A 25,996-nucleotide genomic window follows, 5' to 3' on the forward strand; every position below is an offset into this window, starting at 1 on the left:
GAAAAACATAAATACAGAATCAAACAAAATATAATCACACTCAATTTATAATATTAGGACAATTAAATCTCATATAAAGCTTTATATAAGACATATTAAAGACTGACATGGGTTAGTAATTTGTTGCTGAAATTAAAGGACACGCATACACAACACAAACTCTCCCCCATAAAAAAAAAAAACGCTTTTCATGCTTATCTTCTATATAGTGCAATCTATATGTTTATACAGTATATAATATAGCTTCTTCGTATTGAATGCCAACAACTGCTGGTAAATTTCCACACAATCATTATGAAAACGGTCCCTACATGACTGACATTCATATCAGTAAAGTAAGGTTTTAAAAAAATCTAATGTATTGCTTTAATTTAAACCTGCAGTGTGTATAATTTTGGGTTTTATTTCCTAGCAGATTTTGTAGAAAGCAATTATAATATCCATAAGTACATTTAATTTAGTGCATAATAGCTGAGCATTTTTTTTTAATTATTTATTTTTCCCTTAGAAAGGGTCTCATATACTGTATGTCCATATTTCTGCATATTTTGGACCAAGGCCTAGTGCCGCCATCTTTAAAGTGTCATAGTTGGAATGTCATCAGGTGCATTGTTTAAAATTTAGAATTGTTCTTGTCCTTGAAGGCCACTGTAGCCTCTGTTATTATTCGAAAGGGTTGGGGTTACCCAGGGAGCGTTGCATTCTAGAACTTTGTAGAACTTTCTTGATGATGTCATATTACACACTGCACCTTTGACTGCAAACTAAGTCCATTCATCTATTCCATTTTATTTCCAAACTTTGTCCAGAAATCTATCTGTTTTCATATTAATTTGGGGCAAAGTGACTCTTTACTAGATCCCTGTGTAATGACTTGTAATGATGTATCGGTCCAGACATAACATGATGGACTATTATCAACGTTGCTGTGTTCAGGTTCAGTTGGAAATGTTTAAAAAAAAAGGTAAAGTTTCCTTAGTGCTTTGCTATGCAGGCACACCAAATAAATATATTCTTCTTCACATCGGTATCTGTGATACAATTCTGTTTCCTGGTTATAAACTAAAACATGCAGCTGTCTTTAACTTGTGTTTCAAGATAATCTAGTATGGTATCTTGTCACCTATCTGGTTTGGAAGGTGTGGGGACCTTTGTATGATTAAAAACACCACAATGAAAAGGAAACCCTGTCATTCATTGCCTCTGCTGCAGCCTGTGGTTGGGGCCTGCGGACAGGAACTCCACCCGTCCAATCGGCACGGGGGATGTATGAGTCACTTCCTTGTGTTCACTCCCTTATTTGGCATGAAGGGGGCTGTGCTTATTTGACTAAGGAGGAAAATGGTGGAGGAGAAATTCATACGGCTTCAGTAGAGTGTGTGATACCAACGGTTTTTCATCTCTGGTGAGTAAACATATGTCCTCCCAGTGTTTTTTAATCTGTGATCTGAAGGATGTTTAAACTCTGTGCGATAGCTGAGTCAGCTGGGACTGATACAATGGACATGAAAGATGGTTGATGTGCGTGTGTTGTTGTTTTTGGGAATCAGGAAATGAGAGAGATAGGCGTGAGGCTTGAACCATAGGGCTTGAACACAAACATAGTAAAAAAAAATTCAGAGTTATAGTTAAAGGTGTTAAATTGATTTTTGTTTTAAATTGATAGATTCAAGGTCACGACCCAAAACACATTCTTTACTTCCAGATTATCCTGTGTTACTTAGTACAAAGACACACCCACTGTTGTCCCGGAGGTATTTTTCAGCAGAACCTTGAGGCATGATCAATGTCAAAACTATGAGAAAAATGGATCTCATACTTTGGATTTGGGTGTGTGGTCTCAAACTAGTTGCAGATTTCTGATATGCCATCTGTAATACTGCACTTAAGTGCCTTTTTCATGAAAATATTTCCAAAAACAATATATGCTTCATTTTTTACTCAATGTGGAGGGACAAAAAAAAAATCCTCTTTAGGAGCAACAATTTGATTTGATTAATTGATTGGCAAAAATTAACAGGCAACAATTTTGATTAATTTAAATTACAATTACAAAAGTAAGTGGGTCCAGCAGCGTATCATGTGTGATTATTTGCAGTTTTTATTTGTGTTTAAGTTATCAAACTAAATATCTTTCGGTTGGACAAAAAAAATAAAAGGGAATTTTAAATATGTAAACATTTGGGCTTTGGTTGGTTGTGATCAGCATTTGTTCTTTAACTATTTTAAGAGATTTTATACACCCTCACCCATAAAAAAATATTGACAGATTAATCAATTATGAAATTATTAATTACTGTGATACCTATATACGGTAGTTTCCTATTTGCTCACATTTTGCTGCTATGTGTATCACTGCAGATAATAGTAACCCCCATATCGACCTGTTGCTAGTTATAAGAGTGTAAGATGACACCTTCTGCACTATGGCAGCAGTGCAGCAGCTGGTGACATGAGCGTTAGTCATTAGCCTTAGTTTTGAGAAAAAGCAACATGTGAGACCCCCTGTGACAAACCTATAGTTAAAACTGCAGCTGCCATGCAGAGAACGGACACATTTTTAAACATTTGTTATCTCTCCAGCCTCTTGACTCACTTTGTGTGAACTCCACCGTGGCAGAAGAAGAGCAGCAGTGATGGCAGACGCAGCACAGATCAGGAAAACTGCAGCCAAGGTGCTGTGCTGCGTGGAGAAGGTGTCCGGCTTCGCCTCCTCCATCGACCCCCTCTTCGGCATAGTGGCCTCCCTGGTCGGGGTGGCTCGCAAGGGCCTGGTGGACGAGGAGGCCCACGAGCAGGACGAGGACTTCCAGGCCATCCACACCAAGCTGGAGAGCATCTCCCAGAAGAACCAGCACTGCCTGAGGAAGATCCGCATCGACGAGGTCAACGAAACCTACGGCAAGTACGAGGAGTACATCAAGCACCAGTACGGCGCCTTCAACAGCATGTTGGCGCAGGCCAAGAAAGATCCCGACAACGCCCAGCGCTACATGGAGACCTTTGAGAAGATCTACGAGAGAGACAAGAGTGACCTGAGCCTGGATGTGTACTACAGAGGCGTCATGGGAACCAAGCCACTGTTCGGAAGGGCCCTGCTCAGGGTTTACCTGGAGAACTGTGGTGGAGACCGGGAGATCATGGAGCGGCGCTGTTCACACATCGCCCACCTGTTCCACATGGGCCTGATCGCCCTCATGGGCTACACGGCCGTCACCGAGGACGACGAAGACGAGGTGCGGGAGAAGTGGGCCAAGAGGGTGCTGGAGATCCAGGAGAAGATGCAGGAGGTGCTCAGTCAGTGCAAAGACAAATCCTCCTGAACCGTCAGAGAGAGAGAGGGCGTCCTCTGGGTTTCTGTGGCAACGACACTGGGAACCAAGTGTATTCTCAGCTGGGGACCGATGAAAGAAATGCAAATTTAGTTATAATATATATAAATATAAATAAAACCAAAGCAATGTTTTCAGTTGAGCACTTCAGGAGCAGCCCATGGGTGCAGGCAGCTCCATATTCAATATTCTTATTGCAGCGTTTTAGTTATTGTGTCAATATGTTATTTTTTTTTGTTCCAAAGAGACCACTACTTGTTTTAGCTGCTTTCTGTTACATGTCAATATATGCTGAAGTTTTATACAATCTCTTCGATTAAAGTGTTCAAGCTATTAGTTGATCAAGTTGTTTGTTTGTGAAATCCATTTCATCTCAACTAAAACCAACAATTGATATATAAAATAAAACATGTGGTTCAGGTCTGTAAAATGTGTAATAAGGTCATCTATAGGAAAGCAGTTTTGAAACAGAAACTGCTTCACCAGGTAAACAATACACTTTGCAGTCAAACAAGTCAATTCCATTCCTTCCTTTCATTTTCAAATTATACCAGGTAGAAAGATACCTGTCAACCTGACGGAAACAGTTGGCCTACCTCTCAGGCTTATAAATTAAAATATTTATATAAATTCATTAATTATATATATAAAAAGAACAGTGTAAGCTAAGTTAACAATTGACATTTAAGTGTGTATATTTCTTGGCTGGGACTGGGAGACATAACTTCCCGGAGTTGTTGCTAAAATATTAATTTAATTATTAACTAGACTATAGATTATTAACATTATTTCACAAATTAGCTGTTATTATCGGGTAAGATATGGTTAACAAACGTAGAAGTAACCTAATACAAGCTGCAGCAGGACAGAGCACTGAGTCCCCCTCACCGCCAGAGTTCTCTGTTTTCCGACCGTTGCTGCCTGCAATGAAACGTAACGCGACTCCTCTGTCTGTGCCCCGAGAAGTTACAGGCCTGTCGCTGCTTCAAAAAACAAATATCCGCCCCAGAGCTTTACCTGCTGCTGTCTACGGCTGAGGGCAGATACATTTAACAAAGCCCAACTAACCGTAGAGACGGGAGAAGCGGTGTCAGGTCGTTGCAAGGGAAAGTCGGTAAGTTTGAGCTGTTAACGAGCGAAGAAAAGCGATGATGAGGAGTGTAGCATCCCGGCTACAGCTGCTGATTCAGTGCAAAAAGTTTACTGTTCTGGTTGTGGACGAGGAAATATAACAGCGTTTGTGTTTGGCTGAACGGGGTGTAGTCTTAAATATGGTTTATATATGTTTTAAATATGTAATAACTGTTTAAAAACAACAGAGAGTCTGGTTTCCGGGGCGTGACCAACCCTTTGAACTCAACAAGTTGATTTCTGGACGGAGGCTTATTAATTTTGACACAGTCGGCTCTGTTACATACTCTCTTGTTTTACTTTATTGATTTGTATATCTTCAAACAAAAGATAAATCCTGAAGCTTGTACTGTTTTGCAGATAACTGCGATGTGCATTATTAGCCTATAATAAGTTCGTAAGGCATACAGTTGCCAATTCTAATAATCTATAATAGCCTATGATGTAGTAACCACAGTCACAAGGCATTACAGGTGTAACAATAATTTTACAATATCAAGCATCACAGTTAGTTGCGGCAGCCTAAACATGAATGAATAGTATAAGTAGTAGGCCTATACACTAGTAGCAGCCTATAGAAGAGTATTACAAAATAGTTAAAAAAGTATTATAGTTTTAATGCATTCCAACCATAAGGCTATCCTACCTCAAACTAACATGTTTAAAAGTAGTGATAAGTTAATTGACCCCTCTAAGGTAATGAGATATTACCTATTTATTTATATATGACCAGCACTCAGTCCTAATTTAGATCAGAGATTCAAATAACAATTATTTTCATTATTGATTATTGATTTATCAGACGCATATAGTCTCAATTATTCAACACATTGTACTGCCTCAAATGACAAAATTGTAACAATTTTGTAAAGGCCTGCATTGACCACATTAAATTCCTTTTTTTTCCTGACCACCAGTTAAAAGCCTGAACAATTATTATCAACGAGGAAGGACAGAGAAAAACAGCTAATCCTCACATTGAACCTAGAGACTGTTTAATTAAAAAAAATGTATATGAATTTTTAGTTTTGCCTAGCCTTAACCTTGCTGTAGACAAGCTGGAACTCAACAGCATATTTCATCTCAACCACCGCAATAACATTTACTCCCCCCTTTGGTCTTGTGTTTCAGGGATGCCTCTCCACAGCATTTGGCCCTCTTGTAGAATGTTTTGTCGGGACTGAGAAAAAGTCAGCAGTATGGGCAACGAGGACTGCCTGGAGGATGTGTTTGTCGCTGTCATTCGCCCAAAGAGTCAAGTGAGCCTTAGCTCGAAGGAGTACAGAGCCAAAGCCTATGAGGTAAACCAGTCTTACTAAAGCTTTTCTTAGTTAATGTCAATTGTGTCTTTGCTACATTTCCACCATAGTTAACCACCTTTCCAGTCCAGTTGTTTTTAACTCCATGTTTCGTCTGGTTCCTGTAAAGATCCTGCTGATTGAAGTGCCTCTCGAGGGGAAGGAGAAGAAAAGGAAGAAAGTCCTCCTGTCCACCAAGATCCAAGCAGGAAGAGAAAGATCCAAATCCATATTGGATTATGTTGACGAAACAGTCAGACCCACATCCAACCAAAGCTCCATAGGTGAGTTTGGGACGTTTATTACATTCACACTGTTGTCTTTTTCCTCATTCAAACCTCCGGCTCGCAAACCTTTTTGGCTTGTGACAAGAGGAATAGTCATCTTATGATATGTCACAGGCTGCTGCACCCGCCTCTTGAGTTTAGTTAATCTGGAACCACTCATCGATAATTTTGGATTTCAGGAAAGCGTGTGGTGCATATGAAGAAATTCCTCCTCGATGGGGACAATGAAGGGAAAGAGGCCTCACTTTTTGTTGTACCGGTCAGTGTTAAAGGTGAGTAGAAAAGAACAAATAATCTGTTTTACCAAACCGATGATTCAGATATAGTTAAAAATATGTTCAAGTTCGAAAATAAATACTGTATGTTAATGATATATATCGCTCTGAACAGACAACAGCAAGCCTGTGTACAGCGCCGGGAGCCCAAACTTCTACTGCTTCCAGGACATCATGCGGGTGTGCAGCGAGACCAGCGCTCACTTCTGCTCCATCACCTCCAAGATGCTCTTGGCCTTAGACAAGTGAGGATAGATATATATATATTGATTACGCTCCGGGAGTAAACAAAGCTTTAACTTTTCCTCTTTGACCTACAATAGATGGTTAGCGGAGCAGCACACCGTACCTCACGCTATCCCAGCTCTATTCAGACCGGCGCCCGTGGAGCGCGTGAAGACCAACGTCAGTAACCCGGCCTACACCAGCGAGGGCAAACTGAGTGATGAGGGGCTGCACATGGGCTACACCGCCCTGGAGATCAAGAGCAAGATGATGTCACTGGAGAAGGCCGACATGTGCATCCTCAACCCGCTCTATGGCTCTGACCTGCAATACACCAACCGGGTGAGCCAGCAGTTCTTTAGCGCCAGGAGATACTTAAACGCACAGTTTGTCAAAGAAAATTGGGGTATTTCAGAACAAAATTGTTAGAATTGGAATATATGACACATAACGTATGTTTTAATAAGTGTATAATCGCTTGAAAAAAAAAGTTGTTATTATATATGTTATTATTAATTTATTAACTTAGAATGAGCCTTTTATATCTACATAGTTCTGTTGCGCCGCCACGTTACAGTAGCACATGGTGTCCGATGGAAATGCACCTGTTGGATAACTGAAAACATCTTCACCGCATCACTTTGTATTGTGGAAAGACTTGAGGCAGCAGTGGATTATACCGTTTTTTTCTTAGCTTCAGTTAATTCTCTGAACAGGAGCGGTAGACACATAGCGTTGCAATCTAGAACTTTCACCACTAGATGATGCTAAAATACACCTTAAGTATACCCTGCACCTTTAATGGAATTGACATATTTTAATGTCAGTTCCCATGGGAGATTTGAATTCCTGCCTGTATATCTGGCATTTTTTGTTTGCAGGTGGACAAAGTTATTATCAACCCTTACTTTGGGCTCGGAGTACCTGACTACTCCAAGATCCAGATCCCCAAGAGGGAGAAGTGGCAACACGGTCCGAACTGTGTGACAGAAGACAAGTGAGGGGTTATTCTTACATGAACCACATTGTTACTGCTCCACCTTCTGTCAAAAACTGTTCCGTTTCGTGTCTCATCTCTCCCCTAGAGGGGATCCCATTTTCTGGACATCCCTCCCCCTAATCCTTTTCCTTTTCAACCATACATCATGAAGTGTAAAATATTAAGTATTTTCATCAAATCCTATACAGGGAGCGTCAGTGGGTGGACGACTTCCCCCTCCACCGCAGTGCCTGTGAAGGCGACACAGATCTGCTCTCAAAGTTGCTTGACAGCGCTTTCTCAGTCAAGCAGCTGGACAGCGACCACTGGGCTCCCATTCATTACTCCTGCTGGTGAGTCCCACGCTCGTCTCACATTTTTTGGCTTTTTTAGTTCTTGTAAAGGATGAGTCGATGAGAAGTTTCGTTCCCTTCCATCCAGGCACGGTAAAGTGGAGGCAACCAAGCTGTTACTGGACAAAGGGAACTGTAATCCAAACTTGCTCAACGGCCAGCTCAGCTCCCCGCTGCACTTTGCGGCCAGAGGAGGCCACGCGGAGATAGTGCAACTCTTGCTGAAGCACCCCGAGATCGACCGGGTATGGAACATGACGTCTTATTTTCCTTCCTTTTGATGTGATTTGCTTAATTGAATTTAAACGTGCCCTTTCAGCGATGCACATTGCTCATGATAAACAGGAGGCCAATAATGATGATACTGTGATGTTCACAGCTTAAGAAATTGAAGATTTGGTCACACTGGACTGTGGAAGATAATAACTTGTACAGTATATATGGATACTGACTTTACACCGACAGCACATAGAAGACCAGCAGAAGAGATCCCCTCTGCAAGTGTGTGAGGAGAACAAACAGAACGAATGGGAGGAGACGGTGAAGCTTCTGCAACAAACCAGCGGCAAACCCGTGAGTCACACATCAGATTCTAATACTAGCAATGTATTTGTAATGGCCATTTGTCCTCAATAAAACAATAACTTGAAATCAAACAAAACAACGTAATCAAAATAGCCACTGAGGCACTAGGGGGACGAATCTTACGCAGGGTAGGGAAAAGAGTCCACTGTCCAGACAGGAATTTGCGTTTTGAAGGTTTATTTTCCGATCTTTACAAGCAAACAAAGCACATGTACAACAGCGTGGAACTGGCCGCTTCATCTCCTTTGTCTCTCTCGTACAGCTGGTAAAAAACCATGACCCTACCCAGTGCCTGTCTTACCCATGCCCGCCTACCTCTATATATAGACACCTGGTGCGCCACAGCTGGCCACTAATTGCAAAACAAAAGCATAGACAAACTCAAATTAACTTTAACTTATAATGCAAACGAGAAAATAAACATTTAAATAATCAAATTATCTTACATCAAGCCACCAAACTAAACAAATGTTTTATAATTAAATCGTACAACTGAATAGCTCCAACAGTATTCCTATTTCAAACACCACACCAAATTGCAATGGAAATGATTAGATTTTTAGATTAGATCAATCTCACATCATCATCTTACATAGAGCTGTAGTATTCATGTTTTTACTATGGAATTATAATGCTCTAACAGCCCCTCCTTACATATACTGTATAAGATCAGTCTGTGGGGGCAAAAAAAGATGTGGAGAAAAGTGATTTGTTTTGAAGTGAGGTCTTCTGGTCAATAGATGGTGCTATCTCCAGGAGATGCTTTCAATAAAAAAAAGGGACTTTACTGCTTAATTTGGTTTTCTTAATGGTAAATACTGTTTGTGTGTTTGTGCGTTCTACAGTACGAGAAGGTGCGTATCTACCGCATGGACGGCTCGTATCGCTCGGTGGAGCTGAAGCACGGAAACAACACGACGGTGCAGCAGATCATGGAGGGCATGCGTCTCTCGCAGGACACACAGCAGTACTTCACCATCTGGATCTGCTCTGAGAACCTCCGTGAGTTCACCAACACAGTGACCAGAAGGTCAACTACAGAGGGTGTTATCAAGCCTTTACTATATCCAGAAAAGTTTGATCAAATGTTTGCATGGTGCTTTTTATGATTCAGTGGCTATAATACTAAAAGATTCAATAGTATGTGGAGACTAAATCCATTCAACAATGTGCATCTTTAAACCTCAGAATTTCTCAACGTTTTGTGTAATTGTTTTTGTTTGCATGTTATCATTGCAAAGAATAAATAATATTGCTGTAACAGTGGTGTTTTTTTTGTGTCTTCAGACCTGCAGCTGAAGCCGTACCATAAGCCCTTGCAGCACTTGCGGATCTGGACGGAGATCGTGACGGACCTGACGGTACTGGATCCTCAAAGGGAAACGCCTCAGCTCTTCCTTCGCAGGGACGTCCGGATGCCTCTGGAAGCGGAGAAAAAGGTATGCTAGTTTTTATATCGTACAAGGAGCTACTTACTTGATATATAGTTCATAGTGTGTGGGACGATGATTGCCTTGGTTCTCACTGTTTTGTTCCAGGTGGAGGATCCTCTGGCCATCCTCATCCTGTTTGACGAGGCGCGTCACTCCCTCCTCAAAGGTTACTTTCCTGCTCCCGACAGCAAGCTCATCACTCTGGCCAGCCTCCTCCTGCAGATCATCTACGGCAGCTACGAGAGCAAGAAGCACAAGCAAGGCTTTCTCAAGTAAAACACTGTTTCAACTCATATTACGCTCAAATACATATTGCACTGAGCCTATATATGTTAACATTTGTCTGTGATGAGGTGAAGTCACTTTTGTGAGTTGGTGTATGAATTACAAAGCTGCATTTTTCTGTGTTTTATATCTCAACAGTGAGGAAAACTTGAAATCCATCGTTCCGATATCCAAAGTGAAAAGCAAAGCATACCACTGGACCAACAGGATCCTGCATGAATACAAGGTGCGCTCCAAGTTTTTCCATTGTAAAAAAATAATAATAATAAAAAAAATAAAAAATCCTCCCAGCCATTAAATAATTCCCACTGCTGTCTTCACTGACTTCTCTCTCCCTCTTGGACTAGGCCCTGAGCACCAGTGAGGGCGTGAGCAAAGAGATGCACCACCTGCAGCGGCTCTTCCTGCAGAACTGCTGGGACATCCCCACCTACGGAGCGGCCTTCTTCACGGGCCAGGTCTACACCAAGGCCAGTGCCAGCAACCACAAGGTCATCCGCGTCTATGTCGGGGTCAACACCAAGGGGCTGCACCTCATGAATATGGAGACCAAGGTAATCGTTCAATCTTTTTATTTTATGTTTTTTAAACTTTAGCCATGCACCAAATGTTTCCACATGATTTGGACATGTAAAGCATTTTAAGTTGAGTTTAAACATGTACAGGGAGGGTGCATTTTACTTCAGAAGAAAGGAAAGAAAAAATGTGTTAATACTCACCCTCATGTGTCCAAACTTATTTAAAGCTTGAATGCCAACAGTCTTAAGTAGTGATCAGGGTTTTATTCAGGATATTCTGTTCTCCACATAATCCTTAGAAATGTATTTGAATAGCATAGCTTTAATGAAGAATGTAATGCTGACTGGCTATATATAATTATGTCATCCTTTGTGGAATAAGATGTTTTTTCCAACCAATACAGGTTTATAAAAATGATATAACCCCAGAACTTAATCCACATGGGGTTTTCTCCTTTCTTTGTTTTGCGTTTTTAATGGAACAAAGTGGTGTGAAGTTTCAATGTGATCATTTTCCTTTGTCTCTGTGTCTCCAGGTCCTTCTCATCAGCTTGGAGTACAGCACATTCATGTGGCAGCTTGGACACGCCGACCAGTACTTTCAGATCCATAGTGGTGACAATAAAATGAACTTCATTGTGCACACGAAACAGGTAACTTTAATGTTTCCCAAAACATTTAAAGTATACTACACTGTCTATTCTTAACAATAAACAAAAAGGTTTATTTATTATGAAGCTGAATATTTTGATGACAGTGCAGATAAAGTCTTTACATGTTGAAATTATTTTTGCTAATTAGAAATATAAAATGCTGGTTGTTATTATCCTTACAGGCTGGCCTTATCGTGAAGCTTTTGATGAAGTTAAGTGGACAGATGACTCCGTCTGATAAAAGCGTAACGGACAAATACGCCTACGGCTGAATAAGGAATAAACAGAATAAAAAGCACAGCTGCCAAAGAGCCCAGCGCAGGTTCTTTTTCTTACTGACTGCAATAACTCTGGATGAAGAGCAAAGCCGGCCTCTCCACAAACGCCTCATTTTGTACGTTAGGCTTACAGACATCTCTTACAGCTTCACATTGTGTATTTTGACGAGTCATATATTTTTGAGTGCATGTAAATATTTTTATTTAATGTTTTGTTTTAATAAACTGATTGGTGTATGAACAAGGATGTGTCAGCATGTGTTGTGAATATTGGCCTATTCATTAATAACGACCGTATTTACTTTGTTGAGCCCAACAGATTTTTTTTGTTAGAGGTGGTGGAAACACAAAATTTGATGAAGAAACTGTCAATTTGGCTACACGACAAAATCAAAAGTTACAATTAAGAGTGGCTTTGAATCCATTGCTGCCAAACATTGGATATAACTCCTAGTTTTTGGGATATAGCCATTTCATTTAGTTGTTAGTCAATTGGAGATTAGTTAGTACATTTTTACCCCTCATAAATACTATAAACATTACTCTACAAAAACACTAATTGAGAGGATGCAACCATGTAACAAATTGGTTTATAGTAGTATTAAACTGATCACTTTGTCTGTAATTGTATTAAAAGAAGCAAATATTTCAGTTCTAAAGTAAACAAGATACTTTATAAATAATATAAAATGAATGACCTTGGATCAATGCCACAATCGAGCATTGATATATTGATTAATTCTTGTGTGGATCATATGTCCATTAATGAAATAGTCTGATTATACAACCTAATATCCAAATTTTTAAGCATCTCTTGGTTTAAAAATGCATTTGAAGATCACTCAGTCCATTCATCAAAGCTTTTTTTATGGACGTCATTCGTTTTTGGGATGACAATTTGCAACAATTTGCAAACTTCTGTAATATGTTGTCTAGGCCTATAACTTATTGATTAGCCTTTTATGCACTGGACCACACAACTGATAGTTTTGATAAATCGTGTTGAATATATTATATAATGTACACAGCCAAATTAACAATTTTGATGATACATGTCTATCGAATATTCTTCAATCGATGGTGCAGACCCTGTTCGTCTCACTGCTGTGACATCATATAGCAAGACATGGGTTCAGGCACCGGCAGCCAATCACAGCGTTGGCTGCTTGACGGACACGCTCTCTGCAGCCAATGGGAAGCCTCTGTTGGTCAGGCGGGGGCAGGACCGGCTGTGACAGGTAGAGATGTTAGGGAAATATTACCGATGCTCCTGAAACATGAACATCAGACCGGCTGAAGGAGGTATTCTTTAAATTAGTGCCCTTTACTTCTAACTTCCAGGCTTTAGTGAGCCTGTGAAACCATTTATTTTTTAGAGCGAGGACAGGTCCAACAGGAAGACGTTAAAAATGTCTATGCATTTTTATGAAATGAGCACTAAACTGCTCGGGATAACTGTTGGGAAAATGAACGACAATCTGACCTCCGTGGTGCTGGCAGCCTCTGTAATCACTCTTACCCTGGGATTTATTTCCAAGAAGCTTCTCCAACAGTCCCATGACGACAAAGATGTGGTAGGTCAGCTGAGAAACCGAAATTCAATTGTTAAAAATGTTATGTCAATTTGTACTCATCATCACCAACTGTGTTAATTCTGTTCTTTGTTTTGCAGAAATACCCTCCTTACATTCCCTCCAGTATACCCTTCCTGGGTCATGCCATTGCATTTGGGAAGAGCCCCATTGAATTTCTTGAAAATGCTTATGATAAAGTAAGTATCATGGAATTGAAGCTATTTATCTGCAACTTTTATGTTTAAGTTACAACATGTTTTTTTTGCACTCATACAAAGACTCAGACAGTAAGGGTAGTCCTATTTTAACACAGTGATTCACCCATGCACATATTTGATCTGACTTTGGTTTTTACCACTTTCTAACTTTTTTTGGGGGGGGGGGGGGTGGGGTTCAAGCTAAAATAGTGCATCTTTTAACCTTTATGTCTCTGCTGTCTGCCCACAGTACGGCCCTGTATTCAGCTTCACAATGGTGGGCAGCACTTTCACTTACCTGCTGGGCAGTGAAGCCGCAACGCTCATGTTCAACAGCAAAAATGAGGATCTGAACGCTGAGGACGTCTACTCCAGACTGACCACACCAGTGTTTGGCAAAGGAGTCGCTTATGATGTCCCGAACCCTGTGAGTCCACCTTAACTGTAAAATAACCTTTACTAAAAAAATCTACATGCAAGGGAAAGAGTCCAATCCAGTTAAGTTAATAATTCCTAGAAAATCAATTGCTGTTGTATCAAATCAGCTCTTATACAAGATGTGTTCTCTTTAACATGTTTGCAGATCTTTCTGGAACAAAAGAAGATGTTGAAGACCGGACTGAACATTGCTCGATTTAAGGAACACGTGAAAATCATCGAGGCAGAGACCATAGAGTATTTCCAGAGATGGGGAGACAGCGGGGAGAGCAGTAAGATTGATTAGTAACATGAATCACTTCTAATCAGATTCACTCCCGTTTGTTTTGGTCAATCATTTATACCTAGATATGGTAAGGTTGTTGATACCTATTTATAACTATTTAAAAGGGATTTCAGATGAATAAGTATGTATATTGTTTGCCTGTCTCAGACCTGTTCGAGGCTCTGTCTGAGCTCATCATCCTGACGGCGAGCAGCTGTCTCCACGGTAAGGAATGCCGCAGCATGCTGAATGAGAGAGTGGCCCAACTCTACGCAGACCTGGACGGAGGATTCAGTCACGAAGCCTGGCTCCTGCCCGGCTGGCTGCCTCTGCCTAGCTTCAGGTAGTACCAACAAACCCAGACGTACAGACAGACAGACAGACAGACAGACACACACAAGTCCTATGACACTGGAACAGTTATTCAAAGATGTGGAACTTTTTTTAGGAAAAGGGACAGAGCTCACAGAGAGATCAAGAACATCTTCTTCAAAGTGATTCAGAAGCGCAGGCAATCGGGAGAGAAAGTGGATGACATCCTGCAGACCCTCATCGACGCCACCTACAAGTATGACAGTTGTCCAGTTTTCCAAAGACATGAACCAGTATGCTTTGTCACTTCTCATGTTTAAATGGGTCATATGATACATTCTGACATTTAATCGTGTGTCTCCAAAGCCTTGGGACTCCTTTGGATGAAACAGGATGGGAAAAACTTATCACATTGTGATTGCAATTAGACATTTAAAGAGAGTTTATATTGTCAGAACTGGAAAAGGGATCACCAAAAAGTCTTAATATGTGCTTAAAAATTCATAGCATAAAAAAAACTATCAGACCTAAGAATGACTTTTTTTCTCCCTGCAGAGACGGTAGACCCCTGAGCGATGACGAGATCGCTGGCATGTTGATTGGTCTCTTGCTGGCGGGACAGCACACCTCCTCCACCACAAGCGCGTGGTTGGGTTTCTACCTGGCCAAAGACAAGGCTCTGCAGGAGCGCTGCTGGGCCGAGCAGAGGGCTGTGTGTGGAGATCAGCTGCCCCCACTTGACCTGGATCAGGTAAGAATATGTGTGCAATGTCGGCCCCTTGCTCATGCAATAGATTATATTATATGGGCCACAATGACAGCAGTGTAATAATAGCAATTATCAACAACATTTTGTGGATGGAATAAAAATATATTAAAGTATCTTCAAAATAATCTTTTAAATCCCCTTTTTTATCTATAACAACTTAACTGTACAGCCGAACAAAGAGGTGCTCTTCCCAGTGGTTGGAGGAATGCATTGCAATAACAAACATTTAAACGTGTGATGTATTCTTATTCAAGATGCAGTTCAGGCAACTGCAGTAACATTGCTATAGTCGATAATAACAACACAAGTATCTATATTTATCTAAAGAAAGTACACACAAAAAGATTTACCTGAAATATCATCAACATCATTGGCTGCGTAATAAAGGACTGATGTCTTTACAGTATACACAATGTCACAAAACCCTTGTGGTTGAATTATCCATTGGTTAAACTGTGCTGTTCGGCTCTTATTAATCCTAATATTGTCCTGTTGTTGTTCTCAGCTAAAAGATCTGAGCTTGTTGGAGCGCTGCTTGAAAGAGACGCTGCGTCTCCGCCCGCCCATCATGACCATGATGAGGATGGCTCGCTCCCTTCAGGTAAGAACACCTGGCTGCTCAACTATATTTGTTCCTCACCAACACATGCCCTGAATCACATCCAGTCATGTTCTGGTAGCAAAAAAATAGTCCCCCCTATTAATAATAATTAATTTGAATTCTCCATTTCTTTCTGCTCCGTCAGACTGCGGCGGGATACACCATCCCTGTGGGCCATCAGGTCTGCGTATCCCCGACCGTCAACCACCGTCTGCACGACACATGGACAGAGAGGATGGAGTTCAGCCCCGACCGCTACCTCAACGACAACCCCGCCGCAGGAGAGAAGTTTGCCTATGTGCCGTTTGGAGCCGGTAAGAAAGATCTGTAATGTTCTTAACCCAATTTACAATTTTCTTTTTTAAATGATTGAGCAGTTAATGCGCAGTATAATCACTTGCAGTAGATTGCATGTTCATTTCTGTCTCTCTGATGTAATTCAGTCCTCAATAATTCAAATTTGTCAATAATTAACACGATAAATTATGTGAATTATCTAAATAAAATATAATAATAAAACTCTTTTGAAATGAACATGGTTTCAAAAGTCTTTTAGTTTTCTGTCTACAAAATATTTTCCATATTAGCTGTAACTTTAATAACGAGCACTCAACAAATTAACTTATGTACAAAGTTGCTTATTACAATTAATATGCAGTGATAAACATAAAAAAACACCAAAATTAATCATACCAACTGTTTGTCGTGTGCTCTTCAGGGCGCCATCGCTGCATCGGGGAGAACTTCGCCTACGTTCAGATCAAAACCATCTGGTCCACTTTACTGCGCATGTACGACTTTGACCTGGTGGACGGATATTTCCCCACCATCAACTACACCACCATGATTCACACGCCTCACAACCCCGTCATCAGATACAAGAGGAGAACACAGTGAAGGAGAAGAAAGAGAAGAGGAAGCCTGGTCAAACATCCAAGAGCATTGGAAGAGAAGCTCTGACTTCCTGGGACTTCAATTTAGGAACACTTGGACGAATGCACTTTGCTCTGCTTTAAACTGCAGCCTTTTTCTTCAAGTCCTTTTTACAGCCCTTTTAATCATTTCTGAATGTCAACATTAATACAGGAATATTTCAGACTGTTTCCAGAGATAATTACACTGAATGTATGACGTCAACATTCACAATGGAAATTCTTCTAAACAGAAATAGGTCAGTAATACAGGGGCCTCGATGGAGTTGAGTGAATGAATCGGTAGTTAAACTGTTCAACCAAGTAGACAGTCTTTGATTGAGCTACTTGATAACTAATAAGAGACTACTTAGCTGGACCCTCTTTTATATAGACCCCCTGAATGTTATTGTTTTAATTTGCGCATATACTGTATAGTCTTTGGCTGGACCTCATTGTGTTAACGAGCACGGACTGATCTAGTGTGAATGCTGTGCTGATTCTAACGGGACTTGATTCAAACTTTGAACTTTGTTTTAAATGTTACAGAAAATAATTTTGATTTATTTTGTCCTATTTGTGTTTCCTTTTTTGTTGTTGCCGAAAAAGTTATACAATTCCGTTCATGATTCTTTAAATAAAAAAAAACTTTCCAAAATCTCACCAGCCTGTGGTGGAATGTGATTTTGTAATTTATTTGAGCATTTTAAGAAACTTAAGACTTCTACCGCTCTACATTTTGGAAATATTGTACTTTTTACTCATACTTTAATTTGACATTAGTTTTTTCTCTGCAGATTCATATTATTATAATAGGAAATATATATCAACTTCTACATTTTAATGTTTTATTAAAGATTAAGCTACCCAGCAGTATATAAAGTAGTTAAAATATGCTCCACCTATACCACGGATAAATCAATGATCATAATTCAATACCGCACATTGTTCTGAAATGGGATTATCCTTACATATCATATCACAAATCATTATGCATTAGTACTTTTGTACTTGAGTAACATTATGAATACAGGACTTCTACAATGAATAGAGTATTTTCACACTGTATTACTACTGTCTACACTTAAGCCAAATTTATTGATGCAAACCTGCCGTTAAAAACTGTAACTATCTTGGATAAAAGGACAGCTTTAAAATGCTTTACCCTTACAGTTTTCATGTTTCTTTGAAAAATATATTAATATTTTAGTCGGTGGATAAACAAGAAATGAAAAATACACAACTGTTTCATATAATGTAATCCTCTTTATTTCAGTTTTTGACAAAATACCCAGAAAATTCAAAGCTCCTACACTTTACAAAAATACGTTCTCTACAAATGTCCTCTGTAGTCTGTCTGGCCTAAACAAAACACAGTGTAGTGTAGAACATCCAGCAGCAGCCTCCTTAACAATAAACCCAAACATTCTCTAAATAACGCTCCACCCATACAACACAAACATATAAATTAATCCCAAAGGTTTTAAATTAGCATTAGACAAATATACATGATTGAAGTTCATCCACAACAAAGAGGCATATTAAATTACAAACATCGCTGTTTTTCAAGTGCTGGCGACAAAAAAGCCCGAATACAACATGTCGTACACTTATTTAAAAAAACGTGTTTTGGTCCAAATGGAGATACACAGTTCAAACCAGACTGAACAAAACTGCAGAGCGCTCAGCACGAGAAAAGGCAACTGAGTTTCTTCAAGCCACAGTAATTCGACGGCATCTATCTTCTCAAGCCAAAGTGCAATTGAGCATATGAAGAAGCACCTGCAGACGAAATCAAAGTTAGTAATGTCAAAATGATTTAAGAGTTAATAAGCAAAACAAGTGGAAATAATGGGATACTGATTAGGAAACAAACCACATCCTGATTTAGATTTGATTTTCTATGCAAATTGCACAGAAATGAAGAGGCAGCTGTTTAAGCGATGTGTATGTTTGTGCGAAATGGAGCCGTTAAATGTGGATATTTTTTGTTGTTGTTAATGATGGTAGAATATACACAATAATTACAATTCTGGTAATCATAGCTAAGTGATACTTTTAGGATGAGGAGTTTTTTGACTTACAAATACAACTAGTTTATTCTGTGATTTATACATTTAAATTCTATATAGTTTGATTTAACAAAAATCTAGCAACATATCATCTAAAGTGTAAAAGAAAGAATGTTTTAAGAAGGGATTTAAAAAGTTGCTATTGATGTCATCTGTCTGATCTTTCTAGACAGAATAGCCGACTATAAAGGCCAGTACATAATGTATACAATAAGCTGAAATAATTGCTATCTAGTAGCGTACTGTTAGGTGTTACCTGATGTCACACTGCCCAGCCTCCTCTGCAGTGCCTCCAGTCTGGAGATGTAGTCGGTGAGCGCTCGGTCGGGGTCATAGCTCTGCAGGTGGGAACAGGTGAGCGCCCCGTGGTCTCCGGGCGTGTGAAACCTACACAGACACATCAGTCTCTCAGTAACACAACTCATACTATGTTTCACTACTTACAGGTCTGCAATTAATATTAACAACTGAAGGATTTCTTATATTTATTATTATCTTGATATGATCATGTTATTGACTCATCTTGAAATACTTTGTATGAGGATTTTTAGTCACAGCCCTCATTAATATTGCACCTGTGTTGTGTGCAGGAGACGGTCGATCTGGGCGATTCTCTTCCACTGCGCCCCCTGCTGCTGGACACCCCTCCTCCTCCTCCTCCTCCTCCTCTGTCTCTGTCTCTGTACATGTCCACGCCGCCCGGGTGGAGATAAGGTGAGTCTCTTACCTCTGTACCTGAGAGAGATGAATGAAAACATGATAAGCACAGCTTCTAAATGATACTCTCCATCATGCAGAAGCCAAAAAAACACATGACATGTTTAGTTTACCTAATATCTGTCCAGATCCATTCTTGTTCACACTGCCGGAGGTAGTGGAGTTTACCCCCGTCGCCTTGTGCCATCGCTTGACTAGGAAACGCATCCTGAATAGAAATTGTGTCCGTTTTAGTTTCATAAAATAAAAGTTATAATCTCATCCATTGATGACATCAGGAAGCTACAGCTGCCTACCTGGAGATGGCGATAGAGACTCGGACAGCAGAGCGGAAGCGCATCAGCCCAGGGCGCCGCTGGTTGACAGAGTCCAGGCCTGTGAGCGCCGGCCGGCCGCCCATCCTGACGAGCAGTGACAGCGTGGCTTCCTCACACTCCTGGAAGCCGCCCAGCAGCAACAGCAGATACTTCTTCTGGTAGACCAGCGCTTTGCGGAAGCTTTCTGACCTCAAGTACTTCCCGTACATTCTCTGAAAGGCAAAGGAAAAAGGAGTAAACGGATGAGCCCGTCTTAACAGCAGTCATTCTCCTGGTTAAAGGTGGAGTCAGCGATTCTGGAGCTTGTTGACAAAACACATTTTTGTCAAAATAAGTGAATATCTCCTCAAAAAGGTTTTTGACAACAATCATTCTCCAGAATGGCTGACTACACCTTAAGTAAAATCCAACTGACTACAAACCCCTGAATTACAGTGAACTATAGGCCGTTTTAAGCTGACCTTCAGTGCAGCATTGTCAGCCTCGGGTCCAGTTATCTCTCGCAGGGCGTCAGTCCTGATCTCTCCCCTGAGTCGGGCCACCTGGGCCTGGGCCAGATGTAAAGCTTTCTCCAGACGGACCTTCTCTCTAATCCAAGCCTCTCGTTCCTGGGAAAGCAGCATACCAGCCGAGTCCTCCTTTGACACGCTTCTCCTGCTGCTGAACTGCAGAAGGAGATGAAACAATGACAATAAGTCAAAGTCTTCTGCATCGAAATATTTCTTTCTCATTCCACAAGCAACACTTTATGTTTGAAAGAGACAATCAGTGCATTCATCTCCATTAGTAGTATTTGCGGCCTTGTACTCACACTGTGGCCCGTGCCCTGTCCAGTCTGTCTGTAGCGTCGGAGCTCCTCCTCCAATCGGAGCGTGAGGTTCCTTAGGTCGTTCTTCTCTTCAGTCAGACGACTGACGAAACCCGTTAGCTCAGCGTTCTGCCTCAGCAGCCGCTCTGTCAGCGAGTTGGAGGAGCTGGAGGAGCCTCCCGCTACCAGGGAAACACTCTGTGGGGAAACACACGACCATGTGTGGTCAATATTAAGAGCCCAACAGACGCAGAAATAAACAAACATCTGAATAGAGCTCATCAGCGAAAATGGAAATTCTTCTTTTGACAATGATTTTTTTCCAGAAGTAGCCAAGGTAGTCTGTTATTTTTTTGGCAAGTAATTGGTCTTGCATATTTACGTATATCATCTATTTAACCTTAACAAAATCCAGAAAATGTAGATTTTTTTTAAATAATTTTTGACCTCGGGGACAGAGGGTAGACCAGGGGATTTCTGCAGCATAGTGATGACCTCATCAACATTGGACTGCACCCATGATAACTCTTCGCTGTCGACCTCTGCAGTCAGCCTGTACACAACATGGGCAAATGTACAAATGACAAACAATCAGCTAATTCCTCATAAATCCTGCATACAATGAAACTTGTCAATTTTTTATATAAAAATATTGATGATTAAAGCCCCTTTAATTACCTGCCAGTGTTCTTGCTCGCCATGCTGCGGACCTTGGATGAAATGAGGTGCAGTTTGCTCAGTATCTTGTCCGTTGTGCGCCAAGGACCCTGGTGCAGTCCGCTGGTAATGCCTGTTGGAGAAGCACCGGAGCTTGCTGACTGAACGTTCCCACTCTTCTGCTGGATCACCCAGTCTTTGGTACGGCTGGTGAAAGCCTGCTGTTCAGATAATAACAACACAGCTTTGTCATGAAACTGAGTGGACAAAAGACGCCAGGATTTCTGAAAGAGCATGTGACTGGCAGTCTGTAACTCACACTGTGGTCATCCCCCTGTAGTGGTCCGCTCCCGTCCCGGTCTCCTCTCTCTCCTCCTAACTGGTGTAACCTCTCCTCCAGTCCCTCCTTCTCCTCTTCTAAACTCTTCCTCCTCTCCCTCTCTCTCTCCAGCTGTTCCTCGGCCTCAGACACTCGAGCTTCCAGCCTCTCTTGCTGGGCCCGGGCCTCCTGCAGCGCCTCCTGGTCCCGTCTGGACCTCTGACTCCCCAGGTTTAGTTCCTCCTCCTTTCGTACCACCTCCAGCTTCTGGGCCTCCACCTGGCTGAGGAGATGCACCACCTGGGGAAAAAAGGAATGATGACAAATACAGAATTAAGATTAAGTTGATTTTACTGATGAAGACAGACATTAGCCATCAATAAAGTATTTCTGCATCCGAGCTGTTAACAGTTTCTGTAGTAAGAGGATACAAATAATATCACTCAAAGTGCTTTTGGACCTGATGAAAATTCAGCAAGGATTGAAATGATCTATTTAAATGTTTGTGGATCAGGTTGAGAGTGCAAGTGTTGGCTGTATTTTTTTACAGAAACAAGTAGAATCTTTCCTCCATGTGAAAGCTGGAAACTCTAAACTGATCAGTTGTGAAGCAAAACATTAAAGGTGCAGTGTGTAGTTAGGTGTATTTTGGCATCATCTGAAAAATCTTTATTGCAAGGCACCATGTCTGATTTAAGAGTGAGTGCCACAAACATCCCACCTGTGCATGTTTGTCATCCAGCTCCCTCTGCAGCCTCTCCAGCAGACTCTCTGCTTCCTCGGCCTGGTGGCTGGAGGGGCCGCTGTCAGAGGAGACCCCCGTCCGCAGCTCCCTCTCCCTCCCCAGAGCAATGCTCAATTCCTGGGCCTTGGCTCGCACCGTGTCCAGCTGGACCTGGAGCTCCTGCAGGCGTCTCTGGAGGCTCAGACGCTCCTGCTCGGCATGCTGGGAGAACTGAGAGGAAACCTGGCGCTCCTGATCCAGGGTCAGGGTCAGCTGGGCCGCCTGGCTTTTCTGCTCCTCCAGAGAGAGCTGCAGGTCCTGGGAGAGAAATAAGTAATAAAACAGTAGTAAAACAACATCACCAGTAGAAGTGAAAAAAGTGAATTATAATGCTGTGACCTGCATTTTTAATTGGTTTTAAATCCAAATAACTCAGTATTACTGCACCTGTCCTACACTCATCAATTTATTCATCTTTTTCTATATATATGGCATCTATATAAAGCTAATTTGTAGCCCCCATAGTTCAGATACCAGCTATATAATTCAAATACCACAGTGGCCTATCTGAAGGCTCTTACCTCCAGTTCTTCTCGTTTACTCTCCTCATTTCTCCCAATTCGACACTTTTCCTTCTCCGCGGCCCATTGGAGATCTCTGCTTGTCTTTCTCTCCTCTGTCAGCTGGTCGCTCAACGCGTCCACCTCAGCCGCCTTCTGCGAAACCTCTGCCCTGTTGACAGAGATCATATTAATGAGATGAGAGGTCACGGATATTTTTGTCATATAGAATTGTTTTAAGGTTTGTTGTTCAGGCCTGGGAACTTTGTTGCACATATTTCCCTCCCTCACTCTCATATTTCCCATATATAGCTTAACATTTCAACATATGTAAAAGCCTTTAAAATGGTGATATCATCAAGTTTCTGATCACTGGAATACCTATGTTATAGCACGTATTTTTACTTTTGAAGTTGTAGAAATGTATCCAGGTGTCATGTCTTACCTGAGTGTGTCTAGCTCTCTGAGGTGTTTGTGTTGAGCCTTGAGCGTCGTCTCCAGCTCCAGTTTAGTTTGTGACAGTTCAGCCTTCAGCTCCTCGGCCTCTCCATCGGCTCCTCCCGCCCTCTGCTCCTTCACGCTACATTCACCAGCCAACGACACAGCAGACTGGGCACCTGAGGGATGACAATGAAAAAACATTGATACTCTTCCCTCACTCTAAGAATATTACAATGGTACGCAAATAAGAACAAGTCTGGAAGACGTCACAAGGTGAATGTTTTTGACGGGTTCACCTTGATGAAGTTGCTCTAGTTGGCGACGGAGCTGATGAATCTCAGTGACTAGACTGGACCGGTCTGCAGTGCGAAGCGAACCCATAGCGTCTCTGTGCTGGGCTTCCTGGAACAGGATTACAAATACAGCATTTTGAAGCTTTTGTTTTAAAAAGTTCTAAAAAAATATTAATTTTTTGCTAAAGTGAATAAAAGAGGAAACTACTATAATACTTTTCTATATATTTTAATTTTACATCCTAAATAAATGACTAAATCCAAATGTCTTATTATTTTAGCTACAGTACATCTTAACTGGTTTCCTCCTCAAACGTATGTGTAAAACAGTGAACACTAATGAGTAATCTTAAATTGGAGTGAATTGCCAGATTACAGATTCAGCAGTTTTTCTCTGACCTGTTCGGCCAGTCTGCGCTCCAGCTGGTTGAGGTGGATGATGGCGTCGCTGGTGTCCAGCAGGTCCAGCTGGCTGTACAGGGCGCTCTTCAGCACACTGCGCTCTCTCACAAACACCTGCCGCACCGCGTCCAGCAGCTCGCCACGCCAGTCCACACCGCCAGACGTCTGAAGTAAGTGGACAGACACGCTGATTAAAAAGAGGCCAGCACACAAACAGTGGAGGAATTCTCCATTTGACCTTTGAACTCTGACTAACCTGTGTTTCTCTGTGTGTCTGCATCTGGGTGATGAGGCCTTTGAGAGACTCCAAAGTCGCTAGCAACGCGTCTCTTTCCTTCATCCAGCCTTGGACGTTGAACTGGCTTCCCACTTCGCCCTCAGAGACAGGGAGCTCTGATAGAGAGAGCACCTGCATGCCCTCTTGATGCACCTCACGCAGCAACGTCTATAGAAAGAGGCAACATTATTATTTAATAGTAAGAAAAAGACCAGAAAATATTAACTTATTTTGTGTATCAATAATTCAAATTCAAGTCTCATTCTGCAAATATACATTACATGTTGCTGAGCTCTAGGATAACTTTTATAATAAGTGCAGGTTGTACCTTGATACGATCAGGCAGTGCATCATCAGTCTCTCTCCTGGCGCCCTCTGGAGTCGTTCTAAACTCCTGCTGCAAACTCGGGACGTCAAATCCAGTTCGCTGGCTGTAGTCTGAGCTGCTGTCTGCAAGAGGAACAAACATTGTCTTGAAACAAAATACTGAAAATGCTGAACAACAATACAGTAGAGCAGGGGTTCTCAACCTTCTGCAAGCTGGGCCCCCCCAAAGCTGGGTCATTGCAGTTGGGCCCCCCCACCGACCCTGACAACCCCCCCCCCCCCACCCCCACACACCACCCTACACAGATAGATAGATAGATAGATAGATAGATAGATAGATAGATAGATAGATAGATAGATAGATAGATAGATAGATAGATAGATAGATAGATAGATAGATAGATAGATAGATAGATAGATAGATAGATAGATAGATAGATAGATAGATAGATAGATTTATGTGCTGTGCAGCCTGAACGCAGAGTTGTGTGTGTCTCAGTGGCGATTCCAGGAAATTTTGACTGGGGGTGGCCAAGGTGGGCCACAGAGCTAGAGTGGGGTGGCCATCGCACCCCTGAATGAATAGCATGTGATATGCTGTACAACCAATTCAAAGATGATTTATAATCCCAAATGCCCAAATCATGTTAGTATCCATTGTAATGTTTGTCAGAAAACTAAACCCCTGAAAGGGGGTCTGGGGGCATCCCCCCCAGAAGATTTTTTTGTGTTTTTAACATGTAATCTAAGCATTCTGGTGCATTCTGGCGAAGATAATAAAGGAAAAAGTCAATATTTATTTCAGTTCAGATGAATAGTCAAATTAGCAAGACAACATAACTTGCTAGCAGCCAGATGCCTAACAACTGGACAGAGGGACGGATGACAACTAGCTTTTGACCAAATATCTTGCTAAAAAAATAAACCTTTATTTATGAAATTCTGCCCAAAGAACATGTTACACTTGCTAACTACAAACTTAAATTTTTTTATTCAGATTTCAAAAATCTGCTGGGACACGTGCCCATACACATGCATGGGTGGCACGCATGTCGCAAGCACACTTATGCTGTTTTCAAGACCTTTGCTGACCAGAGACCAGTTCTAGTGGCCACAGTCCTACCATTAATTCAGTACTTGAAAATTGCAAACTGATCTCATATCAGTGGATTGGAGTGTTTGTGTGATGGACTTGGCAACTACCTATCAAAAAAAGTTAAGAAAGAAAAAAAATACATATCATCTCTGAACTAGGCTACATATCAGGAAAAAAATTGAAATTACAAAAAAAAAAAAAAAAAAAATTAAGATTTTTTTTTTTTCCCATCTCCCTCGCGCCCCCCCGGTAGAGTGTCCGCGCCCCCCCGGGGGGCGCGCCCCACC

General features: G+C 41.4%; 4 protein-coding genes across 6 annotated transcripts in view; 3 read left to right on the top strand and 1 right to left on the bottom strand.

The window, feature by feature from the left end:
- The first annotated feature begins 1,322 nt into the window (after positions 1-1,322).
- On the top strand, positions 1,323-3,673 carry rpz2 (rapunzel 2). Its single transcript, XM_080044986.1, has 2 exons — positions 1,323-1,405; positions 2,584-3,673. Exon 2 carries the CDS (start codon positions 2,637-2,639, stop codon positions 3,321-3,323), a length of 687 nt encoding a protein of 228 aa, XP_079901112.1. The 5' UTR covers positions 1,323-1,405; positions 2,584-2,636; the 3' UTR covers positions 3,324-3,673.
- A 622-nt stretch (positions 3,674-4,295) lies between these two features.
- krit1 (KRIT1 ankyrin repeat containing) lies at positions 4,296-11,815 on the top strand. The gene is made up of 17 exons (XM_080045138.1): positions 4,296-4,446; positions 5,595-5,764; positions 5,892-6,045; positions 6,228-6,320; positions 6,439-6,568; positions 6,647-6,890; positions 7,430-7,545; positions 7,737-7,880; positions 7,969-8,125; positions 8,346-8,453; positions 9,311-9,467; positions 9,753-9,904; positions 10,004-10,170; positions 10,322-10,409; positions 10,531-10,737; positions 11,238-11,354; positions 11,537-11,815. The coding sequence occupies exons 2-17, from the start codon at positions 5,663-5,665 to the stop codon at positions 11,624-11,626; spliced, it is 2,226 nt and encodes a 741-aa protein (XP_079901264.1). The 5' UTR covers positions 4,296-4,446; positions 5,595-5,662; the 3' UTR covers positions 11,627-11,815.
- A 1,104-nt stretch (positions 11,816-12,919) lies between these two features.
- On the top strand, positions 12,920-17,350 carry cyp51 (cytochrome P450, family 51). The gene is made up of 10 exons (XM_080045045.1): positions 12,920-13,206; positions 13,305-13,403; positions 13,654-13,830; positions 13,987-14,113; positions 14,275-14,449; positions 14,555-14,674; positions 14,974-15,169; positions 15,693-15,788; positions 15,934-16,102; positions 16,507-17,350. The coding sequence occupies exons 1-10, from the start codon at positions 13,042-13,044 to the stop codon at positions 16,683-16,685; spliced, it is 1,503 nt and encodes a 500-aa protein (XP_079901171.1). The 5' UTR covers positions 12,920-13,041; the 3' UTR covers positions 16,686-17,350.
- Positions 17,351-17,952: 602 nt separating this feature from the next.
- Positions 17,953-25,996, bottom strand: part of akap9 (A kinase (PRKA) anchor protein 9) — a 65,565-nt gene continuing 57,521 nt past the window's right edge. For all 3 annotated transcript variants that reach the window (XM_080046073.1, XM_080046074.1, XM_080046072.1), the window contains 17 exons: positions 24,615-24,736; positions 24,266-24,454; positions 24,007-24,174; positions 23,611-23,716; positions 23,319-23,490; positions 22,895-23,045; positions 22,311-22,631; positions 21,590-21,889; positions 21,292-21,491; positions 21,061-21,166; positions 20,617-20,811; positions 20,267-20,470; positions 19,785-20,017; positions 19,602-19,696; positions 19,347-19,506; positions 19,028-19,158; positions 17,953-18,481 (listed from right to left, as the gene is read on the bottom strand). In XM_080046073.1, coding sequence (XP_079902199.1) covers positions 18,438-18,481; positions 19,028-19,158; positions 19,347-19,506; positions 19,602-19,696; positions 19,785-20,017; positions 20,267-20,470; positions 20,617-20,811; positions 21,061-21,166; positions 21,292-21,491; positions 21,590-21,889; positions 22,311-22,631; positions 22,895-23,045; positions 23,319-23,490; positions 23,611-23,716; positions 24,007-24,174; positions 24,266-24,454; positions 24,615-24,736 — 2,897 coding nt within the window. In that variant the 3' untranslated portion in view covers positions 17,953-18,437. The remainder of the gene's footprint in view (positions 18,482-19,027; positions 19,159-19,346; positions 19,507-19,601; positions 19,697-19,784; positions 20,018-20,266; positions 20,471-20,616; positions 20,812-21,060; positions 21,167-21,291; positions 21,492-21,589; positions 21,890-22,310; positions 22,632-22,894; positions 23,046-23,318; positions 23,491-23,610; positions 23,717-24,006; positions 24,175-24,265; positions 24,455-24,614; positions 24,737-25,996) is intronic.

This window comes from Ammodytes marinus, assembly GCF_949987685.1.
Source record: "Ammodytes marinus genome assembly, chromosome: 17".
Classification (NCBI taxonomy): Eukaryota; Metazoa; Chordata; class Actinopteri; order Uranoscopiformes; family Ammodytidae; genus Ammodytes; species Ammodytes marinus.